Below are 22,302 nucleotides of genomic sequence, written 5' to 3' on the forward strand. Positions count from 1 at the left end.
TTGTTTGATTTGTCTGGGCTTATTAAAAGCGTCTGACTTTCTGTTCAGTGGAAATGAAACTGAAAGCAGAAACAGCCTCTCAGCCCTCAGCAGCAGAGCGGGAAAATAGACAGAGGCAGGGCGGGAAACTGGACAGACAGGGCGGCAACAGGGAACGCTGCAGGTAGGTACCACATTACATATAATGTATGATCTGAGGTTACACAAAGAGAGCAGTCATCAGCTGATGTTTGCAATCATGATGTGAAGCTCAATCTATGGGAAATGTTTGCAGGGTTGGAAAATCATACATGTTCTGTCTCAGCTTAGGAGGAAGCTTTTAATTTTGTGCTGTTTAAATACTAGCCTAAAGTACTAAGTCTAATCCAGTACAGGTACTGGAGAAAAAATGTTACATCTAATGAAATGACTGATAAACAATGGTTGCAGCTGAGTCACCACAAACCAATAAACAATAAAAAAACAATTATATGAATAATTGTTAAGTGGTTTAAGATAAGACAGTGTTGTTTCCCTGCATATTTCTGCTGGCATCAGTGCATGAATGGGAAGCTAGTGTAAAGCGTTTTGGAGCGCTACAGTTTATAAATATGGAGCATCTACCATATTTCTCTAAAAGTAGCTCTGTGTGAACAACAAGGAAAACATCACTTTAAGATGCTTTTCTGAATAATTAATAACTGACAGGAACCTTCTAGTAGTTTTGCATTAAAAATTCACATTATGCCTGTAAAACTCGTCTCCTGTTCCTCAACAACTGCAGTCAAGTAAAAGCAAACACAGCATTTACATTGTTTAGTTATAAAGTCTACTGTTACTATACTTCTTACTGATGTATTGTAAACAACTAAGATGAAACTGATTCTTGTTGTACACATTTACAGTATGTGGCTTCAGCTACTGTACATCATTCGCTGCAACATCTAACTACTGCATGCATTGTATTTTGTATTGCAAATACATCTCTTCACCTGAATCTTCACTTGTAGGAATTGAAAAGAAGCTGTTTATATAAGTTTCATTTCCCTGTGTTAATCAATCGATGCTTTTTTGTATAAGCAGCAGAAATGAGCCTCCAGGTTTGTCACTGTGGTTGGTCCAAAGTGACAACTCCCCACGGCCTGAGGATTCACCAGGGGAGGATGGGATGTACCCTGAAAAGTGCCAGAGATGCAGAGACACCAATGACCCAGCAGCGGTGCTCATGGGCAGCTGTGGAGCTAAAATACAGTCAGAAGGAGCTTGTGCTGGACGGCTATGCCTCCTTCAAGAACGGTGGGTGCTGCAAACTGAGTCCTGTCTGAGGACTTGTGTTTTATATTCACGTAAAACATAAACATGACATGAAATTATGCCTCAAACAGATAGAGCAGACTACTACTCTGACGAAAGTCTCCAGGTTTGCCACTGCGGCTGGTCCAAGGTGACAACTTACCAAGGCTTGAGGATTCATCAAGGGAAGATGGGCTGCACCCCTAAGGGAATGAGGATCCCAAAGCGAGAGCAGTATGATGGGAGACATATGTGGGGAAAGGAAGAGGAACGTGAGAAATCTCAGCCAATTAAGAGAGGCATCAAGCAGGAGGTGTGTGACCGTGTGGCTCCTTTATATAGATGTGTAAAACCAAATACATCTGAAAATGTTTACTTTGATTTTTGCTCAATTTCATAGATGCCTCAGTCACCAATCGTGAACATCTGTGGCGCCACAATCAAGGAGGAATACAACATATGTACGTATATGATTATGATCAAAACAACCTTAATACGCTGTAGTGATGTGAAAACTACAGAGAACTACAGTAGGACTTACCTGGTTCTCTGCCTACAGCTGTAGCGTTGTCCCATTACTCATCTCAAAGAGACATCCGTCCAAAGGTGAGTCACAACTGGTAGAAAAGCCTTTAAGAGGTAAATGATGAGGCATGAAAAGTAACAAGAAAATGAAAAAAAATTTACATTGTAGGTGAAAAGATCAGACAGGGAGCATCCACCAACTCACAGAGAAGCAGTCGTGCGACCCAAGGAGGAAAAAGTAAAGCGTCAGTCCTTATCACAGGTTTGTGACTTTTTTTCTAATGATATTGTTTAAATTGTTTAATTATTTTGTTTTCTTTGTTGCTTTTATCAGAAAGCAGAGAGCAGACAAATGATCAGGACCTGCTTCCTTACTGACTACGCAGCAGCAGCTACCAGAATTAAAGAGGAGCCCGAATCACGTATGTTAATCTCATCTTTATTAATGAAGAACATTGCAGCGTGTGTAAAAATAAAACTATACAGTAAGTCTCCTTTCACTTCAGCTTCGATGATGTCCTTGTATTTGTCTCAAGAAGCTGCAACCTCAGCAAAAAATCATCAGTTGCAGGATTTCTCTACTGATCCACTAAATTTGCAGGTAGAACCAATGTAGAGAAATAATATTAGTATAAAAAAACACTTTTTTTAAATTTAAGACATTTGTAAGAAATTGCTTTCAATTGAACTAAGTGACTACATCATGTACTGTGATGTTACTGTAATATTAATGTTCAGAACACTTTTTAACTTGTTCTGCTCAACTTCTAAGGTGAACCACATGTACAGGGAGGCTCCAGCTCCCGCACCAGCAGTTAGTCATGAAGACAAAGTCAGGAAAGAAAGAATGTTGATGCAGGTAATAACTCTAACAGAACCACATTTAGCTGTCTTTGTTTAACCTACATACATTTGGTGTAGTTCTGTCAAGTTCATTCTGCTAAAAACTACAGTGCGATATGGTCCCTGCAGCAAAAAGCTGAAGCTGATTATCTGTTGATTAGCTGTTATGACACATACATAGATTCATTTCTAAGAGATCTTCTATGTGTCAGAACGCATCAGTGCCATCAAGAGATATCTTGGAAAGAGCAGCCACCATCAGGGAGGAACGCAGACAATGTATGTACAGTACAACAACAGAGTTCAGTCTATAAATGAGGCAGGTCAGGGTTCGACTCATCACCTCTTTCATTGCAGCGTTTCCAAATCCACATCGCTCCCTCCCTCGACTCCCAGACTCAGAGTCAGGTCGTCAGCTGCAGGATTCCTCCTCTGAGATCAGACCTGCAGCAGCAGAGCTCCAGCCCAAGGACAAACATGGGATGGATCACAACCTGTCACAGGTACTGTACCATAGAGTAAGAATTAAAATCCTGTCAATATTTTCAAAACTGTTGAACAGTACGAAATGTAAAACAAATTTAAAGAATTTAACATTTAACAGGATGTACACACTTCAAAAAAACCCAACATCCAACTGCACGTAGCTGCAGAAAAAGAGGATTCCAGACCACAGACAGGTGCATTAATATTATGCTTTATCCACCTGCTACTGTACGTCATCAGGACACCAAAGCATTTACTGTACGGTTCTTTGTCTGCAGCAAATGAAATCCCAGAGCCTGACGCGTCCTCTGGAATGACGGTAAAGCGCATGTTCACTTATCCAACTGAACAGCATGAAAGCTATTAAAGAACTACTAAAGAATCTTGTGTTTCACTTCCATTTTGCAGGTGACGCAACTGGCCCAGATGTTTTCAGCCAACGCAGGCCACGAAGCCACAGGCCGACCTCAGGGGAAACATGGAGAGGAATCGAAAGTGGTGAAACCGGTTAGTTTCACTTCACTAACACCTCAGACGGTCTCATCTGAACATAAAGATTGTCCCTTTATATTCTGTGATCTGGTTTCTACATTACATGAGACTTTCAATGCGCATCTGTTAGTTCACATCACGAACCTGGGATCTGCTAGATGATCAATGCTTCATATGTTTCAGGGGAAGTTAAACGCTCCGATGTTTACAGCCGCCACAGCCCAGAAAGCAACAAGTCAACCACACAAAGACAGAGATAAGCCACAAACATCACCGGTAGGGTAAAAGCTCCTGCACTGTGGCGTATCCATGGCAACACTGGTGCAACTAAAGTAAAACTACCTTCAATGTTTACATCAGGCGACAGGTACACAAAGTGCTGAAAGCCAGAGGAGCTCCACAGCAACTGAGGATCCCAAACCATGTATGTACTGGACAAGGCAGATGTGTAAGTGGAGTTAAGTGTGGCTCACTGTGACGTTTCCCACAGCCTGTGAAACTGAACCGAGCTCAGGTTTCATCACTGGTGTGAGGGTAGGTGCGTTTTTTTTAATCTGGAATACTGTATGTGACGTCCCTTCAGGGAGGATTTCCTTCTTTCTGTGTCAGAGTCGTCCATCTCCAGTTTCTGTTCAACTTATTTCAGGTTAAGGACCTGGCACGCTGGTTTTCAGCTGCCGCACAACAGGAAACCGTTCAGTCGAACAAGAAACAGGAAGAGGAACCGAAGATGTCACAGGTGGTTAAGATAAATATAAGTATATTATACACGACATGTAAGATAAACACTAGAAACAACAAACCGAAAACACAAATAACCACAAAATGTAGTTATTTATAAGTTATTTAAAATGTGTTTTGAATTTAATAATATAGTTTTTGTATCTATTTAAATATATATAGTAACTTGAATTCCAGGGGCCTGTTTAGTGTTTCATGTTTGTTGAAATTCCTTTATTGGGCTTTAATGTTTCGGGGGGTGTTGCCTTCACTGTCATAAATTAGCTGCAATGAGAGAAGGCAGCACAGTGTACAGCTTTTTATTTCTATTCTGACTTCACGCACGTTACACATCATTAAGTTGGGAGCTACAGTAGGAGTCGAGTGAAGGGAGTAAAGATATAATGCTGTATCTGGCTGCGGCCATATATTTGATGAGGCGAATGCTTGTGTGTCGTCTCTCAGGTAAAGCTGCGTCCCACGACAGCCTCGTCTAGCGCAGCTCAGGAGATTAAAGCTTGCACAGAGGACAAACAGGTGGCAAAGCAGACACAGGTAGTAACCGTTGCCATGGCGATGCCAGTCAGTCTGTCATCACTGCAGCTCACAATACAGTATTGTTACTGTAACATTGCGAAGCAGACAGTCATGTTCACGTTAATGTCATTAGTTGCCTTGTTGTTTTTTACCCTTTTGCTTCTGTTTTGTGATTTTCTGTCCAACAGACCAACGGGCGTCCTGGTCAGAGAGGCCGCGATGCCCTGAAGCTGGAGCTGGACCTCATCTTCTCAGAGGTGGTGGAAGTTGTACAGGAGTCTCAGCACAAGTCCCACGACCTCCCGCTGTGCAGCCTGAGAACTGCGACGCTCGCAATGATGGAACTAATTCAGCAGAAACTAGACAAACTGTCCTCCGTTGGTGAGTTGTGCCGTCGCTGTCTGTGAGTTATTTAAATTGCTTCCACAGGAATTTAATATTTAACACAATGCTTTTTCTCCACAGAACTCAAGTGGTTTTCCAAGTTTTCAGGTTTGTAGAATCTTCATGTTATAAAGAAAGCAGCTGTATCTTAAGTTGTCTATGTTGTGTAATTTCTGTTAACTTCACTCCAGTGGACATAACGCTGGATCCAACCACTTCACACCGATGCCTCGTTTCTGCCGACGGGCTCAAAGTGACGGCCGGCAGACAGAACCAGGAAGCTTGTGATCCCGGAAGTTCTGGCGGCGTGTTGGGCCTCAACAGCTGCAGCGACAGGTCCTACTGGGAGGTGGAGGTCAGCAGCAGGACTGGGTGGGACGTGGGCGTAGCCAGTGGCAACGCAAACCAGCGGGAGAAACCGGCTCTGAGCCCAGAGACCCGGTTCTGGGTGGTTTCCCATGACGAGAACCAGGAGTACGCAGCCGTGGCAGCGCACGCCTCTCGCCTGTCCCTCAGAGAGAAGCCACAGAAGGTGGGCGTGTTTGTGGACTACAAGGAAGGCCGTGTGTCCTTCTACGACGTGGGAGCTCAGTCTCACATCCACTCCTTCACCCAGTGTGTATTCACTGGGGAGGTCTTCCCCTATTTCAGAGTCCGCCCGAAACAGGACGGTTCAGCTGCCGATCCGCTCACCATCTCCCCTGTCAAACACCACTAGTTCTGACTGTATCAGTACTGGTCAAGCCTCAGTGATTGGTTGATACCTTTGTGAGCAAATTATTTTTGTATACGTATATTTTCTAAGCGTTTGATAAGCATTTTCTATTCAGTGTTCATAACTTTGTATTTTATTCCTCTTTTTAATCCCCCAAACTACTGTAACTGTGGTTCTTTCATAAATAAAAAGCTAAATGATTGTATTCTTTTCTGTAACACCAATCCTCAGAGTAAACTTTAGCTGGCTCTGATCTGTTCAGGCTCAAGATCCTGACAGAAAATGTCAACAAGGAAAGGATTCATTGGAAAAGATCCTGGACCTTGTAAACAATTATTACAAACTGTCGATCTCGATTACTTGGTTAAATCTTCATCTTTTACTGACAGGAAACTCAACATTATGACATTGTGAGGAAACTAAATCAGGCTACAGACAATACACAACTAACTTCCTGTGATCACACGCATCGCTATCATACATGACCTGATAGCAGACAGTCATTTTCACTTGTTGCTCCAGGTGTTGAACGTGTTAAATTGCTTTCCTCAAACTTTAACCCTGAAGGTGAAATGACGTGTTGGCCCCTTCATTTGCATTGTGCAAATGAAGGACAGCACTAACCTTTGTTTGTTTTTGAGTACAGTATAAAACTTGTTTCCATGACCATTTTCATGTTTTACATGTAAGTTAATGAAACCACTCTGGAGAGGATGGTGGTTTTAGAACGGGATACATTAAACACGGAGACGCTCAGATGCTCAAACCAACTCCACGGTTTGTGCGTGAGACCGGCAGCGGATGGTGTTGCTCAACATCACACGCTCGTTTGGGTTCTGACGTCCAAACAAATGCGAAAGTTTAAAGGAACGGAGTCTGACTGCGCTGAAAGGAAACTGAAACTTTGGTGAGTGGACGAGCAGAGTACGCGTCGCACGGAGCGTCAGATCACAGAGCGGAGGAGCACCGAGGTCTGCGCGTCCAGGTAAAGCTGCCGCGAGTCCGGCATTTATCGCCTCTATTCTAATGACGAACAGAGATGAAGAACGACGCCGCTGCTTATGCATTTGAAGAAATCAATTAATTATCTTTTAAAGTAATTTGAGTATGTTTGTATAACGCTATGGTGATTACTTTGTGTTACCATTTGTGCGATCATCCACTCTTTTGCTTGACATGATGAAGTTTGCCCCTGTTGCTCCACACTCGCTGTTGCAAACTAATTAGAGGGGGCGGGGCCGCCAACGCAGGTGAGCCGCAGGTCTGAGGGCGTGTGCGAATGACGTGAAACGCAAAGCAGAGCTGCGGTTAAAATAGAGTTGACCTGGGTTTACCAGCTGTGTCCAGATGAAAACAGACCACATTTCCTGTAGTAAAAGGTTCTAGTGGCGATGGCCCTCCCTCAGACGTCTGCTGTGCAAAGAGTAATGTTTCAGAACACTTGCTATAATTGTCCAAAGTCTGAAAGTAGACTAAAGCCATTTGGGAGTTACTCAGAGTAGTATAGATAGATAGATTATAGTATGTACAGTAGATATAATACAGACAAAAGAACGCTATTGTACGCAGTATATACTGTATTATAGCCTATTCGTATTATTTATTATTTGCAATATCAGCCTTTATACTGTATACTGCTCAGGGGCCGCTACAATATTGTAAACCAAACAGTACCACTAGATGGCGACAGGTTATTTTACTGTTTTACCACAACAACAGACTACTGTACATTTAATTCATCGCCTGCTTTTAGTGCATGATGTAACTTTAAAGTTATTTACTCTGTTGACAACAGCAGTCCACATGGTGCAGATTTCTTAAGATAGATTTAAAATGTGGAAATTCCAAGAGACTTTTTACTGATTCTAATTTAGAAGATTTTGGAGTGTGTGTTTGTCTTGAAACATTATTTACACAACATAATGTTTCTCTGTGTCTTGTCGTCTACAGGAACACGTCCATCATGAGTTTGCAGGTTTGCCACTGTGGTTGGTCCAAAGTGACGTCCTACCAGGGCCTGAGAACTCACCAGGGGAAGATGGGATGTACACCAAAGGGAATGGGGATACCTGAGAGAGAACAGTACAGATTCAGCTCTTACAGCCCTTCATTATCAGTCACAACACGTACCTTCCAACTCACAGACCCTTGTACCAATATTTTCACCTCTTCTCTAAACTTTGGTAAGTAGTACCTTAGTAATTAAAAACGCCAATGTGATTGAAAGAATAATTCAACATACTGGTTTTCTGCCTTAATATCAGGCTCTTCATTAGAGAAGAGCCTCCAGGGCGATCAGGGCACGTTGGGATCCACACCGTGGGGATGGATTCCAGAGAGGGAGCAGAACACCAGGGGACCCGCCTTGGAAGAATCCCGTCAAAATGACAGTGGTCTAGGTCACACTACTCACATCAAGGAGGAGGTACATACAGTCACAAAATCAGTTTAAAACACATCTATATTAAAAGCAATATGAAAATTGATTCACACTAACTAAGCAAACTGTTTAAAAACATTGATGTGTTGTTTTTCGGCAGAACGTGCCTTTCTCTCCCACTCTCATCAGTGACACGAGTCCTGCACGTATAGAGATGCTCAGAACACGTAAGCCTTGTTGCACTTTTATACTGTAGACGTGCATAATAACAGTGACAGTGTGCTTGACTGTGAGTCACAATTGTTCCACCCAGTGAAGGAAAATCAGCAGCAGTTTGGTCAAATAGGTGCAAACGTACACAATGGTTATCGATCACCGGACTTCAACCCTACGTCTCAGGTAAAAAACCTACAGTTTTACTTATACTTATATTATACTATAAAGGAAAGTTGTGCCACCTTACTGTATGTCTGTTATTCAAAACGCATTACAGTATGTAGCAGTTGCAGAACAATGAACATACTGTACATGAAAACACAGGTGAATGTGTGGCTCATTTGTGTCTGACAGGCTCTCACGTCCACGCCACAAAGCGTCACTATGCAGAAATACCCTGCAGCCTCACACGTCACAGTGCAGGGCACAAAAACATCTGGTACGCAATAGTATTACAATTCAGAAGCAACTTACGATTCAAAGGAGCTGTTCTGACTGACACCACGATGTTGCCTTGCAGTGTTTGAGACGCCACAGCTCTCTCACCGAACGGCCACAGACCTGACGGGCAAAGCTCGTCGAGCACTTGATTTCTCCACAGGATCCCAGCAGGTACGACGACAGTTCAACTCCTGATGTGGCACCAGACTATTTGTTTCGTTGTGACTTCTTCAGGTGAATTGTAGGTGGGAAAGTAAAAACACTGATTTGATATTTTAGGCGACAATGACCTTTGAGATTCCAACAACTGCAGCTCAGCAAACAGTAGCTGCTCCAAAGGATGAAGAGCTGAAGAGACAGAGAGAGTGGGAGGAAAAGGAGGAGGCTCAAAAGCTGCTAAAGGTACCGCACCTGTCTACACATACAACACACTATGGGCTTGTACTGTTCGAAGTTTGTCTTTCTTACTTCACTTTAATTATTTTACACATTTTCTTCTTCATTCAAGGCACGGCAGGATCGTATGAGGGCAGAGTTACAGCAGACAATTCAACTCAGAGAACATAGGATCGATGAAGTCAATTCTTCTCTGAAAGCCTGCAAGGTACGCCGCAGCTGAGTTGACTGGTTTAATTGTGCTTTTGACTGGGATTAATTTAGCATCACTGCTTTCAGGTCAGCTTAGATGCTGAGTGGCTGGAGATCAACAGCGTTTTCTCAGAGGTGATGAAGACTGTGGACGATGCTCGTCAGAAAGCCCTTCAACCCCTGGAGGAAAGGTTGTTCCTTTATACAATACAGTGTGTGTGTGTTTGAAGTACAGCCTTGTGTGAGAACTGTCTGCCTGATGTATTGCGTCTAATCTTAGGAGACAGAAAGTAAAGCAAAAAGCCCAATATCTAGTCCAGAAGCTGGAAAGAGAAATTGACAAACTAAAAGGGACCATGGATGAGTTGGACACTAACCCAGACCTGCAGGTGAGCCTCTGGATTTAGAATGTGAATGATTCCCTTTCAACATCATGTGTTCAACATGTTCTTACACACACAGGTTTGTACTGCAACAGGCGTGGATGAATCTAGAGAATGGAAAAAGGTGAATGTTGATACTTCCTTCTCCCTTGGTTCCCTGAAAACGACAACGTCAGCCATGATGGAACAAATTCAAAACAGCCTGGAAAACCTGTCTTCCATTGGTGAGATCCTCTGTTAAAGAATTAGTAATTTATTTATTATAATAATTTGTGATTTAATGCAGTGAAATTTTATTTCCACAGAACTGAAGCGGATCTCCAAGTTTGCAGGTACTTTAAAAATATTACTCTAAAAACAGTGCAGGGCGCCATCACGGTTATGAAGTCAAGGATATGGACCCAACTGTAGTTCTATGAAACTTTAATATCTTGTGTCTTTCTTACGCCTTCAGTGGATGTAAAGTTGGACCCAGCTACTGCACATCAGTGCCTTGATGTTTCCAAGGATGGGAAGAATGTGAGAGATGCAGGACAGAACCAGATGCTTCCAGATGCCCCAGGAAGGTTTGATCAGTTCGGCAGCATCCTGGGCCGCAACCGCCTGACTTCAGGAAGGTCCTACTGGGAGGTGGAGGTCAGCAACAAGACCGGGTGGGATCTAGGAGTAGCAAGAGGCAATGCAAACCGCAAGGGTGTCCTCTCACTAACCCCGGCCGATGGCTACTGGGTCACTGTACATTATGAAAACACAAAGTTTGCTGCCATGACAGCTCCACCCGTTAAGCTTTCCCTGAAAGAGAAACCTCGAAAGGTGGGGGTGTTTGTGGATCATGATGAAGGGCTCGTCTCCTTCTATGATGTGACGGCTCAGTCTCACATGTACTCGTTTACTGAGTGCTCGTTCGGTGGTGAGGTCTTCCCATATTTTAGTCCACATCTTAAAGAAAATGGGAAAAACTCAGGTCCACTAATTATCACCACTGTATGAAATGGATGTGGTCACAAGTATGTGTTACTTTAACCAATGCATGGTTAATAGATGGTTAGACAGACAGACAGACAGACAGACAGTCAGACAGACATGTGTACAGTACTGTCAGTACATCAGTACATATATTAATAGGAGAATATATATGTATGCCTTATGCCTTATATGATACATACATACATATATGATTTTTTTATTTTATTTTTACTTTTGTACATTGAGGTGTAAAAAGGAATAATAAAAAAATGAAAAAAAAAATACATAAGGTATAAAAGAACAACACAATAAATTAGTCCAAATTTGAGATCTTTGGTTCCAACCACCGTGTCTTTGTGCGACGCAGAAAAGGTAAACGGATGGACGCTACATGCCTGGTTCCACCGTAAAGCATGGAGGAGGAGGTGTGATGTGTGGGGGTGCTTTGCTGGTGACACTGCTGGGGATTTATTCAAAATTGAAGGCATACTGAACCAGCATGGCTACCACAGCATCTTGCAGCGGCATGCAATTTTATCCGGTTTGTGTTTAGTTGGACCATCATTTATACTTTAACAGGACAATGGCCCCAAACACACCTCCACGCGAGAAGGAACAGAGGGCCTGGCCTCCACAGTCACCAGACCTGAACCCAATTAGATGATTTTGGGTGATCTGGATCTCATGCTCAAACTGAAACTGGCTGTTTTGTTTTTGGGACTTTTTTCACAGGACATACAGTAAGACTCACAGCTGTATATTCAACCGATGTACGTTGCACAAAACTATTCAGTTTTTCCTTTTCTCTCTAGTGCAGAGGTAAAAAGCCTACCAACCAATAAACAATAAGGGTTCTTTTTGTCTGCAGGTTTGAAATTACATTTGTACCTGTATGTGAAACTTAAATCGTTGACACATGCTGTCTTTCATAAATGGGAACACAACGTACAAGCAGACTGTAATTATGGTGCTCAAGTGTATCAAGACCATGACCTGATCACTACTCGCTAATAGCCCACCGCTGTTGGATCCATTGTTTTACAAAATTCACATTAGTTTAAATCAATATGTTTTCACTTTCTTTGTTAGTAAATGTCAAGCCTGTAAAGGAGGTTCCAGCTCAAGTATCCTAAAGACCAGACAAGGATGATATCTGTCAGTAGTTGTTGGTGTTGTGTAAACAAGAACCTAGATGACTTCAGTGACTGTTCACCAGTCTTATCTCCATTCCACAGCCCTCACCAGTCATTTTTCAAAGCAATTCTAAAAAGACCAGTCAACGACTAAGGACATCCGTCTCAAGCTCATGCTCTAAGAGCATGTTTGCTTCTCAAAGCAGATGAGCCAGATGCAGATTCACAGAGAACATGTGGCTCTGGCTATGTACCCGTACTATAAGGATCACATGACCCCAGAGGTCAAAGAAGCAGCAGGCTGAGCTATCAAGCTCTGCTAGCTGCGAGTAGGTAGCAGAGTTATGCTGTGTTAAAGCATATTTACACACCTTTATCTTATTTGATAAGGTTGTTTTCATTTTGGAGCCAGACATGTGGGTAAACAGTGCCTTTGCACTTCCTACAGAAGAACATGTGGAGGAGGGAGAAGAGGAAACCTGTCCGGAGCCAAGAAAGAGACAAGCACACAAAGCAAAACAAGGAGCTCCTGCATATAAAACACCACTAAAGTGACAATCTAATATGAGAATTATCTAAATCAACCAAAATTATCAACAATTTAAAAATTACTCAGTAAATCATTTTACAGCAGTGCAGATATCCATAGTTCAAGTCCACTAAATAAACGTTACCAAGAAAAGTCCAATGACTGCAGCACAAAGAGAGCGTTCATGAACACACCACAGTGACCGGCAACATCCTTCATTTGCATCTTTCACCGCTGTAATAAAGAGCACTTCACCATCCTTAAATGAATTAATGAGTAAAGCCAATTCATCCCTATATATTTTTTACATATGTCACATACGTAAGCAGTAAGGGTTGGTTGATCACAATATAAAATTTTAGATGGAAACTAAAAGGTCAGACTATGGTCAGAGATTTATGTACTTTGTATGTAGAAAATGTGCCTTGCAAGTGTACAGAAATTCTGTACTGTCTGTCTAAGTAACTAGAAAAAGAACAATAAAATAAAGAAAAATAAGAAATGTGGACTGTCATACTTTTAGTATGTTTCATGCTTGTTGTAATTTCTAACATCTGAATTGACTTTTGTTCTTCAATTACTTTTACATGTATAAGGAATGTGTGTTAAAAGAACCCTATGCAGAAAAGAATTTTGCTCACAAAGCTCACCAAACTCTTTAATAAAGTAATTAGTTTTATTAATGAATTATAAAAATGCACTAATTTAATTGCAAATTAAACTTGATGGCCAAACATCTGTTCAGTCTTGTGATCTGCAAGACAAAACACAATATGCTGTAAAATATGAAGTCTATGAACAGCAAATGGTGCAACAAATGTAAGACGGAACAAAAAAGAAATTTAAAATAGCTAATAACAACTCACTGATATGAGCCTGGGCCTGTTGTGTCATGTCAGTGCTAGCAGTGTCCTCATCTTGCTTGCAGCGTCATCATCAATAGTCGCCGCCTGGGGATGAAAAAGACGTCAGCATTGATTCAGTCCACCCAGGTTGTGATTAGAAAGAAAAGGGAAAATGGTCCTCACCTTATTGACAAACATGATGGGGAAGATGGTGTAGTTGATAAACTTTGTTTGGCTGCAGAGCAGAATGGCAGACAGGGAGGTCAGAGTGGATATCTGGCTCAACATGTGGCTGAAACGGGACAGTGTGGCAACAGCAAATTGGGTAAGAGTTGAGCAGTTCAACTTACGGGAAGCCTTGGACTCTCTTCAGAATGATATTGAGCTGAGTTCGCTTGCAGTATCGAATGGGAACCCCTGTGGTCTGAAGGCAGAGGAGCACAAAGGCTTTCAAACTTCTTCATTTTCCATTTGCTCAGTTATAACAGACACGGATGCACTGAGCGTGGTCGTACCGGTTGCACGTCGATGTACGTCTCGTGTTCTTCCCTGTTGGGACTGAGCCCATCGATGGCATTGATGTACATGGGGTCGGCCTGATAAAAGTGGGGGAAGGACACCACAAAGGGAGCACCTTGGAGAAAACAAACTCAATTCAGTCGGACTCCAGAGGCAACAATGACTAATAAAGCAGGAGTTAGGCACGATAAGATGAACCATTCATGTAGATCAGTAGGTGCATTTCATGGTCTAAAACTTTAGGTTGTAACAGCAAGAGCCTTTCCCTCGTGAGCAGGTTCAGATTCCCATGGCTACAGAAGCACTTCTTTTAATGACACTACACTTACTACTGTGTGTGAGTACCTGCACAGATTTCCTTATCATAGGTATCTCACTCTACTCAATGACCACCATAGAACACATCAATAGCCAGCACACATGGTCAGAATAGTTAGTCATTGAACTGTGTGTTAAGTAAAATCGTGTTCAAACAGGAATGTGAGCCACCGGGCAAGGGGTAGCTTGGCCAAAGGGCATTTTTGGGACATGGGTAAACTGAGTCATGGAGGTTTTTAGGAGTTATCAGAGGGGTGTGATATGGGTGGTGGGTATTTGGGTCAGACCATTGGGTAACTGGGTGGGTGAAACGAGGTGGCGCTCCTACCTTGTCTGCAAACGCTGATTTTGAGCACCCCGGTGCCGAGGCAGTCTCCGGCCGGCACGCAGAAGCCGGCATTGTTGGGGTTGTCTGTGGGGCTCATGAGGACGTCGCTCGGTGGGACAAAGCGGTACGCCCGGATGCCTTTCACTTTCACGTCGTCTACGTAAGCTAGATGAATAGACCTGGGGTCAGAAAGCTGGGTCAGCATCAACCTCAAGGATTCATGAAAGGACTCAAAGGCAAAAAAAGAAAATCAGACAATCAGGATTTACAGCATTAGGGCCATCAAATAAATTGGTACAGTATACTCAATATAGCTGCTTCTTGTGCTTGCTCAAGGTTTTCTAGGAGTGCCTAGGTCAAAAACAATGCTCACATGTGGTGAGTGCAGCTAATAAGACGTGAAACCCACAGGTTGTTATCGGTGGATTTGTACTGTAAACCCCTCAAGTTTAGCCTCAATTTCTGTTTAGATGCTGCAAACAAATCTAAAAATGACACGTACCTGCACAAATCAGCAGCGAAGATGTAGAGCAGCTCATTTCGGTTAATCAGAGGGTGGAAAAGCGTGCCGTCCGTCCCGTTGATCATGTTGCTCTGATTGGAAGACCACCATGACATCTGCCTGTTGCAGAAAACCTCTGTTAGTGCACGTGGGCAACGTCGGACATTCATGCGTTCATTTTACGGCCCTGCTCTACTTGAAGCCAGGAAACAATTTGGCCAATTTCTGATTGAGGCTGTGGAAGAAACAAAATCCAAGCGGGAGCATGTGGAAGCCATGTGCTGTCGAGCATGGCTCATTCTTTACCTCAGGCCATTCCAGGTGTCAATCTTGCCATAATCTAAGTAATTCTTCTCCCCAGTGTAGAACACAAACTCCCCTTCACGTGTGCCATTTTTCTGTGTAAGACAAAGACACGAGGTTCAGACAAAGCTGATGTGACAGACAACTGCTGAGCCTCTGAGTCAAGCAAGTGTTTTTCACTTTAAAATAAAAAAATAAAGACTGAGTTGCATTATTCTTTTAGCCACATTTTACCAGTAACCAGTTTTTTTCAATACCGTTGTTTTCTCTCTATTCTCGCTACACAAGAAACCGTCAGACTCAAACTTGCACTGAAATAACACCAGCCGTGGCTCTAAGGCAAACTCACCTTCCGCATCAGACCAAAATATTCGTCTACTTCTGGTTTCATGGAGTGGATCTTTGCGAGAATGGGGTCTTTGAAGCCCCACAGAATCTCGTGCACCGTGCAGGTCATGAACAGCTCGATGCCCAGCTTTCTTGTGAACATGGACACAAAGGAGCGCAGGAAGAAGGAGTAGGAGTTCAGCTCGTTCATCACCACCTGAAGCAGGAGGGCAAAAAGAAATCAAAGGGGCCATGACAACGCTCCCATCACACACAATTAGGTTACCATTTGCAACCTGACCTGTCAAAATAAAACTAGAATAACACAATAATGTGGAGATTGATAGAGGAAGGACAGTAAAAACACCTACCACAAGTGGGATGTTGACAGTCCTGACGAGGTCGACCTCGGGGTCACCCACCGACTTCTCAGGCACAAAGACATAGGATTTGGGTTCGATGGCGTAAACTTTGGTGCCATTCTCCAGGAAGGTAATGTTTTCCCTTGGCCTGTACTCCCTGGTGTAGACAGTCAGTGAGTCCAGATGTCTTTTGTTTTGATTTCACAATACACCGACAAAATCATCCTCAGTGAACCCAGGTTGAACAAGGCTTTGACCAAAGAACTTGCAGCCAGTTCCTTTCCCATTGTTACATGTTAGACACATTTACAGCAGCACACTTCAAGGTTCAAGGCGCACACGTACCTGTACGTATAGGGTCCAATCTGCTTCACAGAGGCCTTCTCTCCTGCTAGAATCTCCTCTGGGTTGGTCACGTTGAAGAAGTAATACTCCACATAAACAGGGGAAGGTGGGTTCTTCCATGACTCAAACACCTGGCTCTTCTCTGTCAGAGTGATTTCCTATCAGCAAAAAGGCAAAAACGAACATTTACACTGTTAAAAAGCTAAAAGACAGCAACATTCTTCTGCATCTGACAATTTAGAGGAAGAGTGTCTTACACACATGTAAGCTGATGACAGGGAAACGCGTGAAAGCCCAGAAGGACACAGAGAAAAGCTGAGGAAGACTTTCAGCTGGGAGTTTATCAGGATTGTGTTTGCGTTGTTTAAGATGCACATCGATTAATCATCCATTTAATAGATGTTCAAGTGAAAAACGCTGCACAACCTCTGTGGATTAATGAAGGCAACAGCGTTTGGTTCCTTCCTCAGATCTCAGGGATGCAGACACAGCAGAACTAAAACGCTGCTTACGTGAACGGATGAACATCACGTAATTAAAACACACACTATTACAATTACCCCGTGTTTATCCGTTTAAAAGTGGCGAAGTTTGCCTAGATGCTGGCGTGGACGCGCTTGTGTAACTCACCTTTAACCCGCGGTGTGTCGTCGTTTGGGAGACTTGAGCCAGAACCGGGGCGATTCCCGCCATCAGGAGGTGAGCGCACGCGATCCCGGTGGCGTAGATGACACAGGATCGGCGGGTCATGATCCCGGCGGATGTGCTGTCCCTCTCGAGCACAAGCGTTCGAGTCTCCACGGAAATGTTGAGTTGAAGTTGGCGAAAGCACGGTGCGAGGCCGTCACACGTCGGGGTCGTTCCTCCTCAACCGGCGGCGGTTGAATGAAACAGCGGCGCTCAGCACGTCGAGTCGTGGACCTGTCCACCTCCTCCCCTCCCTCCACGCGTGAACGAGTTCGTGTTTTAAAATCCAGTATTTTGATCCGTGAATGAAACGAAATGCTTTATTTGCTTTTTCATTACCACGTTAAAAATGAAATAATTTTTCATTTGTCGACTTTTGATTTCAAACAAAAAATCAATTGAACGAAAGGTACACGGACCGTTAATGATTACTTTCATGAGCTGATGAGTATTTCAAAAAAAAATTTAAATTCATTTTAATGCTTTTAGCTGCATTCACTGTGATCATAAAAATTCAAATATCAATACTGTGAATGCTTCACAACATTCGCATAGTTCACTGATTCAGAGTGTAGATGAAAACATGCTTTATTCAAACATATGAAATCTTATTAAACATAAAGCATTATATTCAGTCATGTTCAAAGAGCACCTTATTATTGTTTAGCATTTCACCAATTTGACATTCAAAGTTATTTGTAACCCGGTCACACGCTCATAAAGAACATAAAATACTGTGTTTGGAAAAAGGAAAGAAAAGTTGTGAAGAAGTAAGAAAATTGCGGTGGTGGTAAGTTCCTTTCTCAAGAGCTGCATGGCCTGTTCAAACCAGTGTGGTGGTTTACTGGCTCAACAATGAAACCACAAGAAAAACAAGACAGCATTTAAAATAACAGATGTTAGATACATAACTACAGCATTTTTATTGTTATGAAGACAATAATTAATTAATGTACTTCTTATAGTCACATAGAACTGCTTCTTACAGTGTCTGCATTAGCATTTTCCCTACTTCCCCCATCTCTACCATCATCTTTACATTGATTATCATAGACATATATAGTAATATTAACGTCTTCCGTATTGTAATTGGCTGTTAATGTTGGCTGCAGTTTAAGCCGATTGGCTGTGGTCATCTGTTTATCACACAGGAGGCATAAAAAGGCAGCCACTCCCGTTTACCTTCTGAAAATTATCACAGCAATAGAGAACGGTAAGTAAACCTTTATTTTTTTCTAAACTTTAGAACTACTAGTTGTTTGGTAAATACTAGATTTGGTTTTTGTATTGCACTTTCTTACAGTGATTACGTTACAGTAAATTTTAATATTCACAGGAGATTAGTGAACAGTGAACAACAACAACAAAGCTCACCAATCTTTCAATCTTTATCTGACAGAACAGTAAGTGAACCTGGTTGTCTCTGAATTCTTGACCTACTGACCTACATTTGATAAATGTTGAAATATAAATATATACTACATTATAGTTTTTTATTGCACTTTTTTAGTGATTACACAACCTGAATTTTTCAATATTATTCTCCCAGGACACAATGAACATCATTCTCCTGACTTCCATCATCCTCATTATAGCCCCTGGTCAGAGTCAGGGGGGGGGGCTACAGTGGCGACAGCCTGACCAGCAACTTGGCCTCTAAGAAGTTAGGGCCCTGCCAGAAAAAGAGCAACGCTGATGCTTATAGTGAATTTGCCAGAAGACACATCGTCAGCAATAGATTTGATAGAAATTCCACGAAGAAATGGGCAAAGTAAGATTTACACCAACACAGATTTACACTCTCGTGAATGTGACTTTCAGCACCCGCTTCGGATGTTATCAGCGATAACGAATGGGCTGATCAGAACTTATCAGCGCATTCATACGGGCCAGTAGGTGCCTGCTCTGCCTCCTCGCGAACAGCTAACAGCTAGGTAAGTTGCTATGTTAAGCAGCTTTAGAGGTTATTGTGGTTGGATAATGGGTGGGGGGTTCAGGTTACAGTTAGCTAACACAATACCGCTAGCTATTTGCTAAGTTATGCTCGCTAATAAATCAAAATCCAAAACTTCGATCCTCCCGTCCTGACAACAACCGCTCAACAGCGCCCCTACTGACTCTGCTGGTTAAATCATCCGAGCCGTGATCAACCTTACGGATCAATGACAGCGACCTACTGCACCTATTCACCGCTGCCAGCAGGTAGGTGGGCACCTACCGGCTCATACGTATGGGCTGATAACCACTGATAATGACCATTGAATGGCGTGATAACGTCCGAAGCCGCTGCTTTCAGTGTTGTCAGGAACATCTGCTTAGATTAACTTAGTTTGCTAGAAATGCTGTTTCGTAAATAGAGCAGTAAATATTTGTTTCATTACACAGCTATTTGAAAGCGAAAGACCTCTGTGGCAGAACTCCAATCCAGTCCTTCATTGAACCCAAATATGAAAAAAAAATCAAGCAGATCTGCAAACGCTCAGGCTGGCGTCTAAAAGAAGATAATAAGGTCCCAGGTAACTTGTGTATCAGCAAGACTAAAATGTGGACGTATGTCGTAGAGTCCAACATGAATACCAGTTGCAATGTTACACAGGTAAAGAATAACTCACAATTTGTGGTTGTTGCGCGCAACATGGTTAAAAATGTCTGCCTCCCAGTCCACTACGAGAAATACAACGAAAGGCATGTGCCTAATAATAAAACCTGCCAACCTTAGAGTCACCAAATGTGCAGGAGGGTCACCTGATGCTCAAATTTTAACCTACAGCTCATTGACGATTCAGGTTATGTTTTTTACTTAGTTAAGTTTTGATTCCAACTTTCTTTATTGATTCAAACTAAATAAGCAAAAACAACAAGAAAGCTTTATTAACACAATTCTCCTTCACTTCTCAATTCACATTTAGAACCATTTCATCAGTGTAACATGTGCAGTATTAACACTGTACTGTATGTTAAGAATTTGATTTCTATTCGATGTCATTTATTGTAAACCTAACACACTGTACTGCTTTTATTTTAACGAAATCGATCCTGTTTAAACCCGCTATGACGTTGAATGCAATGAGGAGAACTGTGGCATAATAAAACATGCTCATATACAAAAAGAGCGTTTCCATTGTTTTTTCTCCCCATATTTGTTGAACTACTGTGACTGTGTGGCGAGTGGCAAATACTGTATTGGTAAATTACTTATCACTAGACATCATGGTAAAACTCAATCGCAAAGTTCATTTCTGTGGGAATGTGTCCTTTGCATGTCACCAAAACAAATTTGAATTGAGCCTGCACACTTAAAAAAATATATAAAAGGTTTAAAAATACTTTTGGGCACTTTTCTGACCTACCAGTTCATGAATTCAACACACAAAGTAAAAATTCTTGTAGACTCCCCATAATAAGATGCTGTACTATATACATCACTCAGTAGTTCTTAATATTCATTTGTTGTACTGTACACTACTGTACTGCTAAGTACTTGTGCATATTATATAGGTTCTTTGGTTTTTTATTTTATGATTTATTTCATTTTAAATCTTTAGAGTGAGAGTTTATCTTCTATTTTAATGTTTTTTTTTATTTTTAGCTTTTTATGAGAGTATGTTGCTTTGTTGTCTTGTGTGTTATGTCTCTCATCATTGTAGCACTGTGATCCTAAAAGAACGTTGTTTCAGTTCACTCTATACTATGATTTTTCCATTCAAATGAAAATAAAATCCTTGAACCTTTAATAATAAACAATAGACAGTAATACATAAAACACAAACTGTTCTTTTTCTTCTTGCCACGTGTAGTCTCCTGTAAGAAGAGGAATGTTCCTGTGGTGCCAATTTTAATCAAAGCCATTTTAATAATTAGAATAAATTGTAATGAATATGTAGTACAGTAGTGTTTTGAAATGCGTTTGAAGGAATTTAAACCAACTGTGATAATAATAAGTCAAACTTTATTTACTTTCTCTAAACTGACACTCACTGTTTTCATTTCAACAATTACAACAATTAAACAATAAAAAAAAATTAAAGTGGTGCAAAAATAAGAAAACTGTGGTGGCTGCACATGAGTAAGTTCCTTTCTCAAGATCAGCACGGCCTGTTTAAACCAGTCTGGTGGTTTACACCATTACCAGTGAAACCGAAACAAAAATAGATAACCTTTCCTCGACACTAAACTGACCTTTACCTATTTTCCATTATACTGTAGTTTACTCAGATGTACGTTTTCATTGTTGCAGTGCTCTCTCAGAATGTGCTCTTTGTGGGAGTTAAGTGGAACTGGTTTTCCACTGGTGCAGTGGCTGTTTAGTTTCTCCATTCTACAGCTCTGAGCACTGTTCACTGCACTGGAGTGTTGCACTGATGTTGAAAAGGATCAAGTGTAACTAGTCGGATTTTTTTCTACTGAGGTAATGGAAAACACTCAAAGGAAACACTAGACTGGAAAAGGTAAGATGGACTGGGTGGCTTGGTGAAAAAGGTCATAGAGTAAATATTGTAGTTCTTATCGCTTGTGCAGTTTTAAACAAATACAACATGTGGAGCAAACATATGCAGGACACACATAAAGGTGCTATAATGAGTCGTTGTAGAGCTGCTGAGTTCTTCCTCATGAACCCATCACAGAAACATTAACCCGGGAAAAAGACTTACACATGGTCCCTCACTTATTCAGGGGATTTCTACAGTAGATAAGACAGAGACACAATTTTCTATTTATTTTGAAATTTTGCCTAAACCAGGATTGAGTTTAGTTGAGCACCAAGTTCAGCTTCTGATGTCATACACAAATATTGACACTGTGGTGTTTTAGCGGCTCCCAGACACTTGTGAAAACCATTTGCATTGGTGGTAGCTGTTACTTAGAGAGCTTAGTCAGCCTGCTCTACATCACACACTATATTACACAAATCTAAAAGACATTTGTTAAAGGTATGTCTGGTGTGCTGCTGCGAGCCACGTAATAAGGTGGCCTGCAGGGGTGTCCTTGATCAAAACAGTTCACACTAGCTCCCCGGGCGCCTCACCACGGCTGTTCAAAGAATGAACTGTTACATAGATAAACTTCCCCACTATGGGTTCAATAAAGTTTAAATTATTATTATAATTAAACTTGACTTCCCATCATATTTACAATCGGTTGCTGTAGTCATTTTA

General features: G+C 41.8%; 3 protein-coding genes and 1 long non-coding RNA gene across 7 annotated transcripts; 3 read left to right on the forward strand and 1 right to left on the reverse strand.

The window, feature by feature from the left end:
- Positions 1 to 34: 34 nt before the first annotated feature.
- LOC114846470 (nucleolar and coiled-body phosphoprotein 1-like) lies at positions 35 to 6,175 on the forward strand. 3 transcript variants are annotated; one of them, XM_041069645.2, is made up of 22 exons: positions 35 to 163; positions 1,063 to 1,275; positions 1,365 to 1,585; positions 1,673 to 1,733; positions 1,832 to 1,878; positions 1,967 to 2,035; positions 2,132 to 2,219; positions 2,304 to 2,398; positions 2,570 to 2,656; positions 2,853 to 2,919; positions 2,998 to 3,143; positions 3,245 to 3,320; positions 3,405 to 3,445; positions 3,535 to 3,633; positions 3,802 to 3,894; positions 3,979 to 4,042; positions 4,109 to 4,152; positions 4,265 to 4,357; positions 4,804 to 4,893; positions 5,064 to 5,256; positions 5,341 to 5,367; positions 5,451 to 6,175. In XM_041069645.2, the coding sequence occupies exons 2-22, from the start codon at positions 1,068 to 1,070 to the stop codon at positions 5,975 to 5,977; spliced, it is 2,436 nt and encodes an 811-aa protein (XP_040925579.1). In that variant the 5' UTR covers positions 35 to 163; positions 1,063 to 1,067; the 3' UTR covers positions 5,978 to 6,175. The 3 variants fall into 3 exon arrangements, with proteins under 3 accessions (XP_040925579.1, XP_028991279.1, XP_040925578.1); XM_029135446.3 differs by having other exon boundaries at positions 36 to 163; positions 1,967 to 2,059; XM_041069644.2 differs by having other exon boundaries at positions 70 to 163; positions 1,060 to 1,275; positions 1,967 to 2,059.
- A 564-nt stretch (positions 6,176 to 6,739) lies between these two features.
- On the forward strand, positions 6,740 to 11,276 carry LOC114846476 (E3 ubiquitin-protein ligase TRIM39-like). The gene is made up of 14 exons (XM_029135460.3): positions 6,740 to 6,959; positions 7,925 to 8,157; positions 8,239 to 8,399; positions 8,515 to 8,581; positions 8,668 to 8,753; positions 8,925 to 9,009; positions 9,091 to 9,182; positions 9,291 to 9,413; positions 9,520 to 9,615; positions 9,687 to 9,790; positions 9,880 to 9,988; positions 10,062 to 10,206; positions 10,288 to 10,314; positions 10,437 to 11,276. The coding sequence occupies exons 2-14, from the start codon at positions 7,938 to 7,940 to the stop codon at positions 10,970 to 10,972; spliced, it is 1,851 nt and encodes a 616-aa protein (XP_028991293.1). The 5' UTR covers positions 6,740 to 6,959; positions 7,925 to 7,937; the 3' UTR covers positions 10,973 to 11,276.
- A 1,991-nt stretch (positions 11,277 to 13,267) lies between these two features.
- LOC114846512 (lysosome membrane protein 2-like) lies at positions 13,268 to 17,409 on the reverse strand. The gene is made up of 12 exons (XM_029135548.3): positions 17,090 to 17,409; positions 16,460 to 16,617; positions 16,124 to 16,271; positions 15,775 to 15,969; positions 15,429 to 15,520; positions 15,123 to 15,242; positions 14,621 to 14,799; positions 13,971 to 14,089; positions 13,806 to 13,879; positions 13,639 to 13,690; positions 13,477 to 13,560; positions 13,268 to 13,364 (listed from the first exon to the last, which is right to left on the reverse strand). Exons 1-11 carry the CDS (start codon positions 17,207 to 17,209, stop codon positions 13,501 to 13,503), a joined length of 1,317 nt encoding a protein of 438 aa, XP_028991381.1. The 5' UTR covers positions 17,210 to 17,409; the 3' UTR covers positions 13,268 to 13,364; positions 13,477 to 13,500.
- Positions 17,410 to 17,789: 380 nt separating this feature from the next.
- LOC114846569 (uncharacterized) lies at positions 17,790 to 21,303 on the forward strand. Of its 2 annotated transcripts, XR_003784053.3 has the most exons (4): positions 17,790 to 18,359; positions 18,483 to 18,549; positions 18,696 to 18,917; positions 19,532 to 21,303. It is a non-coding gene; the product is annotated as an uncharacterized LOC114846569 (long non-coding RNA). The 2 variants fall into 2 exon arrangements; XR_008694060.1 differs by having other exon boundaries at positions 17,790 to 18,549.
- The last annotated feature ends 999 nt before the right edge of the window (positions 21,304 to 22,302 follow it).

This window comes from Betta splendens, chromosome 2, assembly GCF_900634795.4.
Source record: "Betta splendens chromosome 2, fBetSpl5.4, whole genome shotgun sequence".
Taxonomy (NCBI): domain Eukaryota; kingdom Metazoa; phylum Chordata; class Actinopteri; order Anabantiformes; family Osphronemidae; genus Betta; species Betta splendens.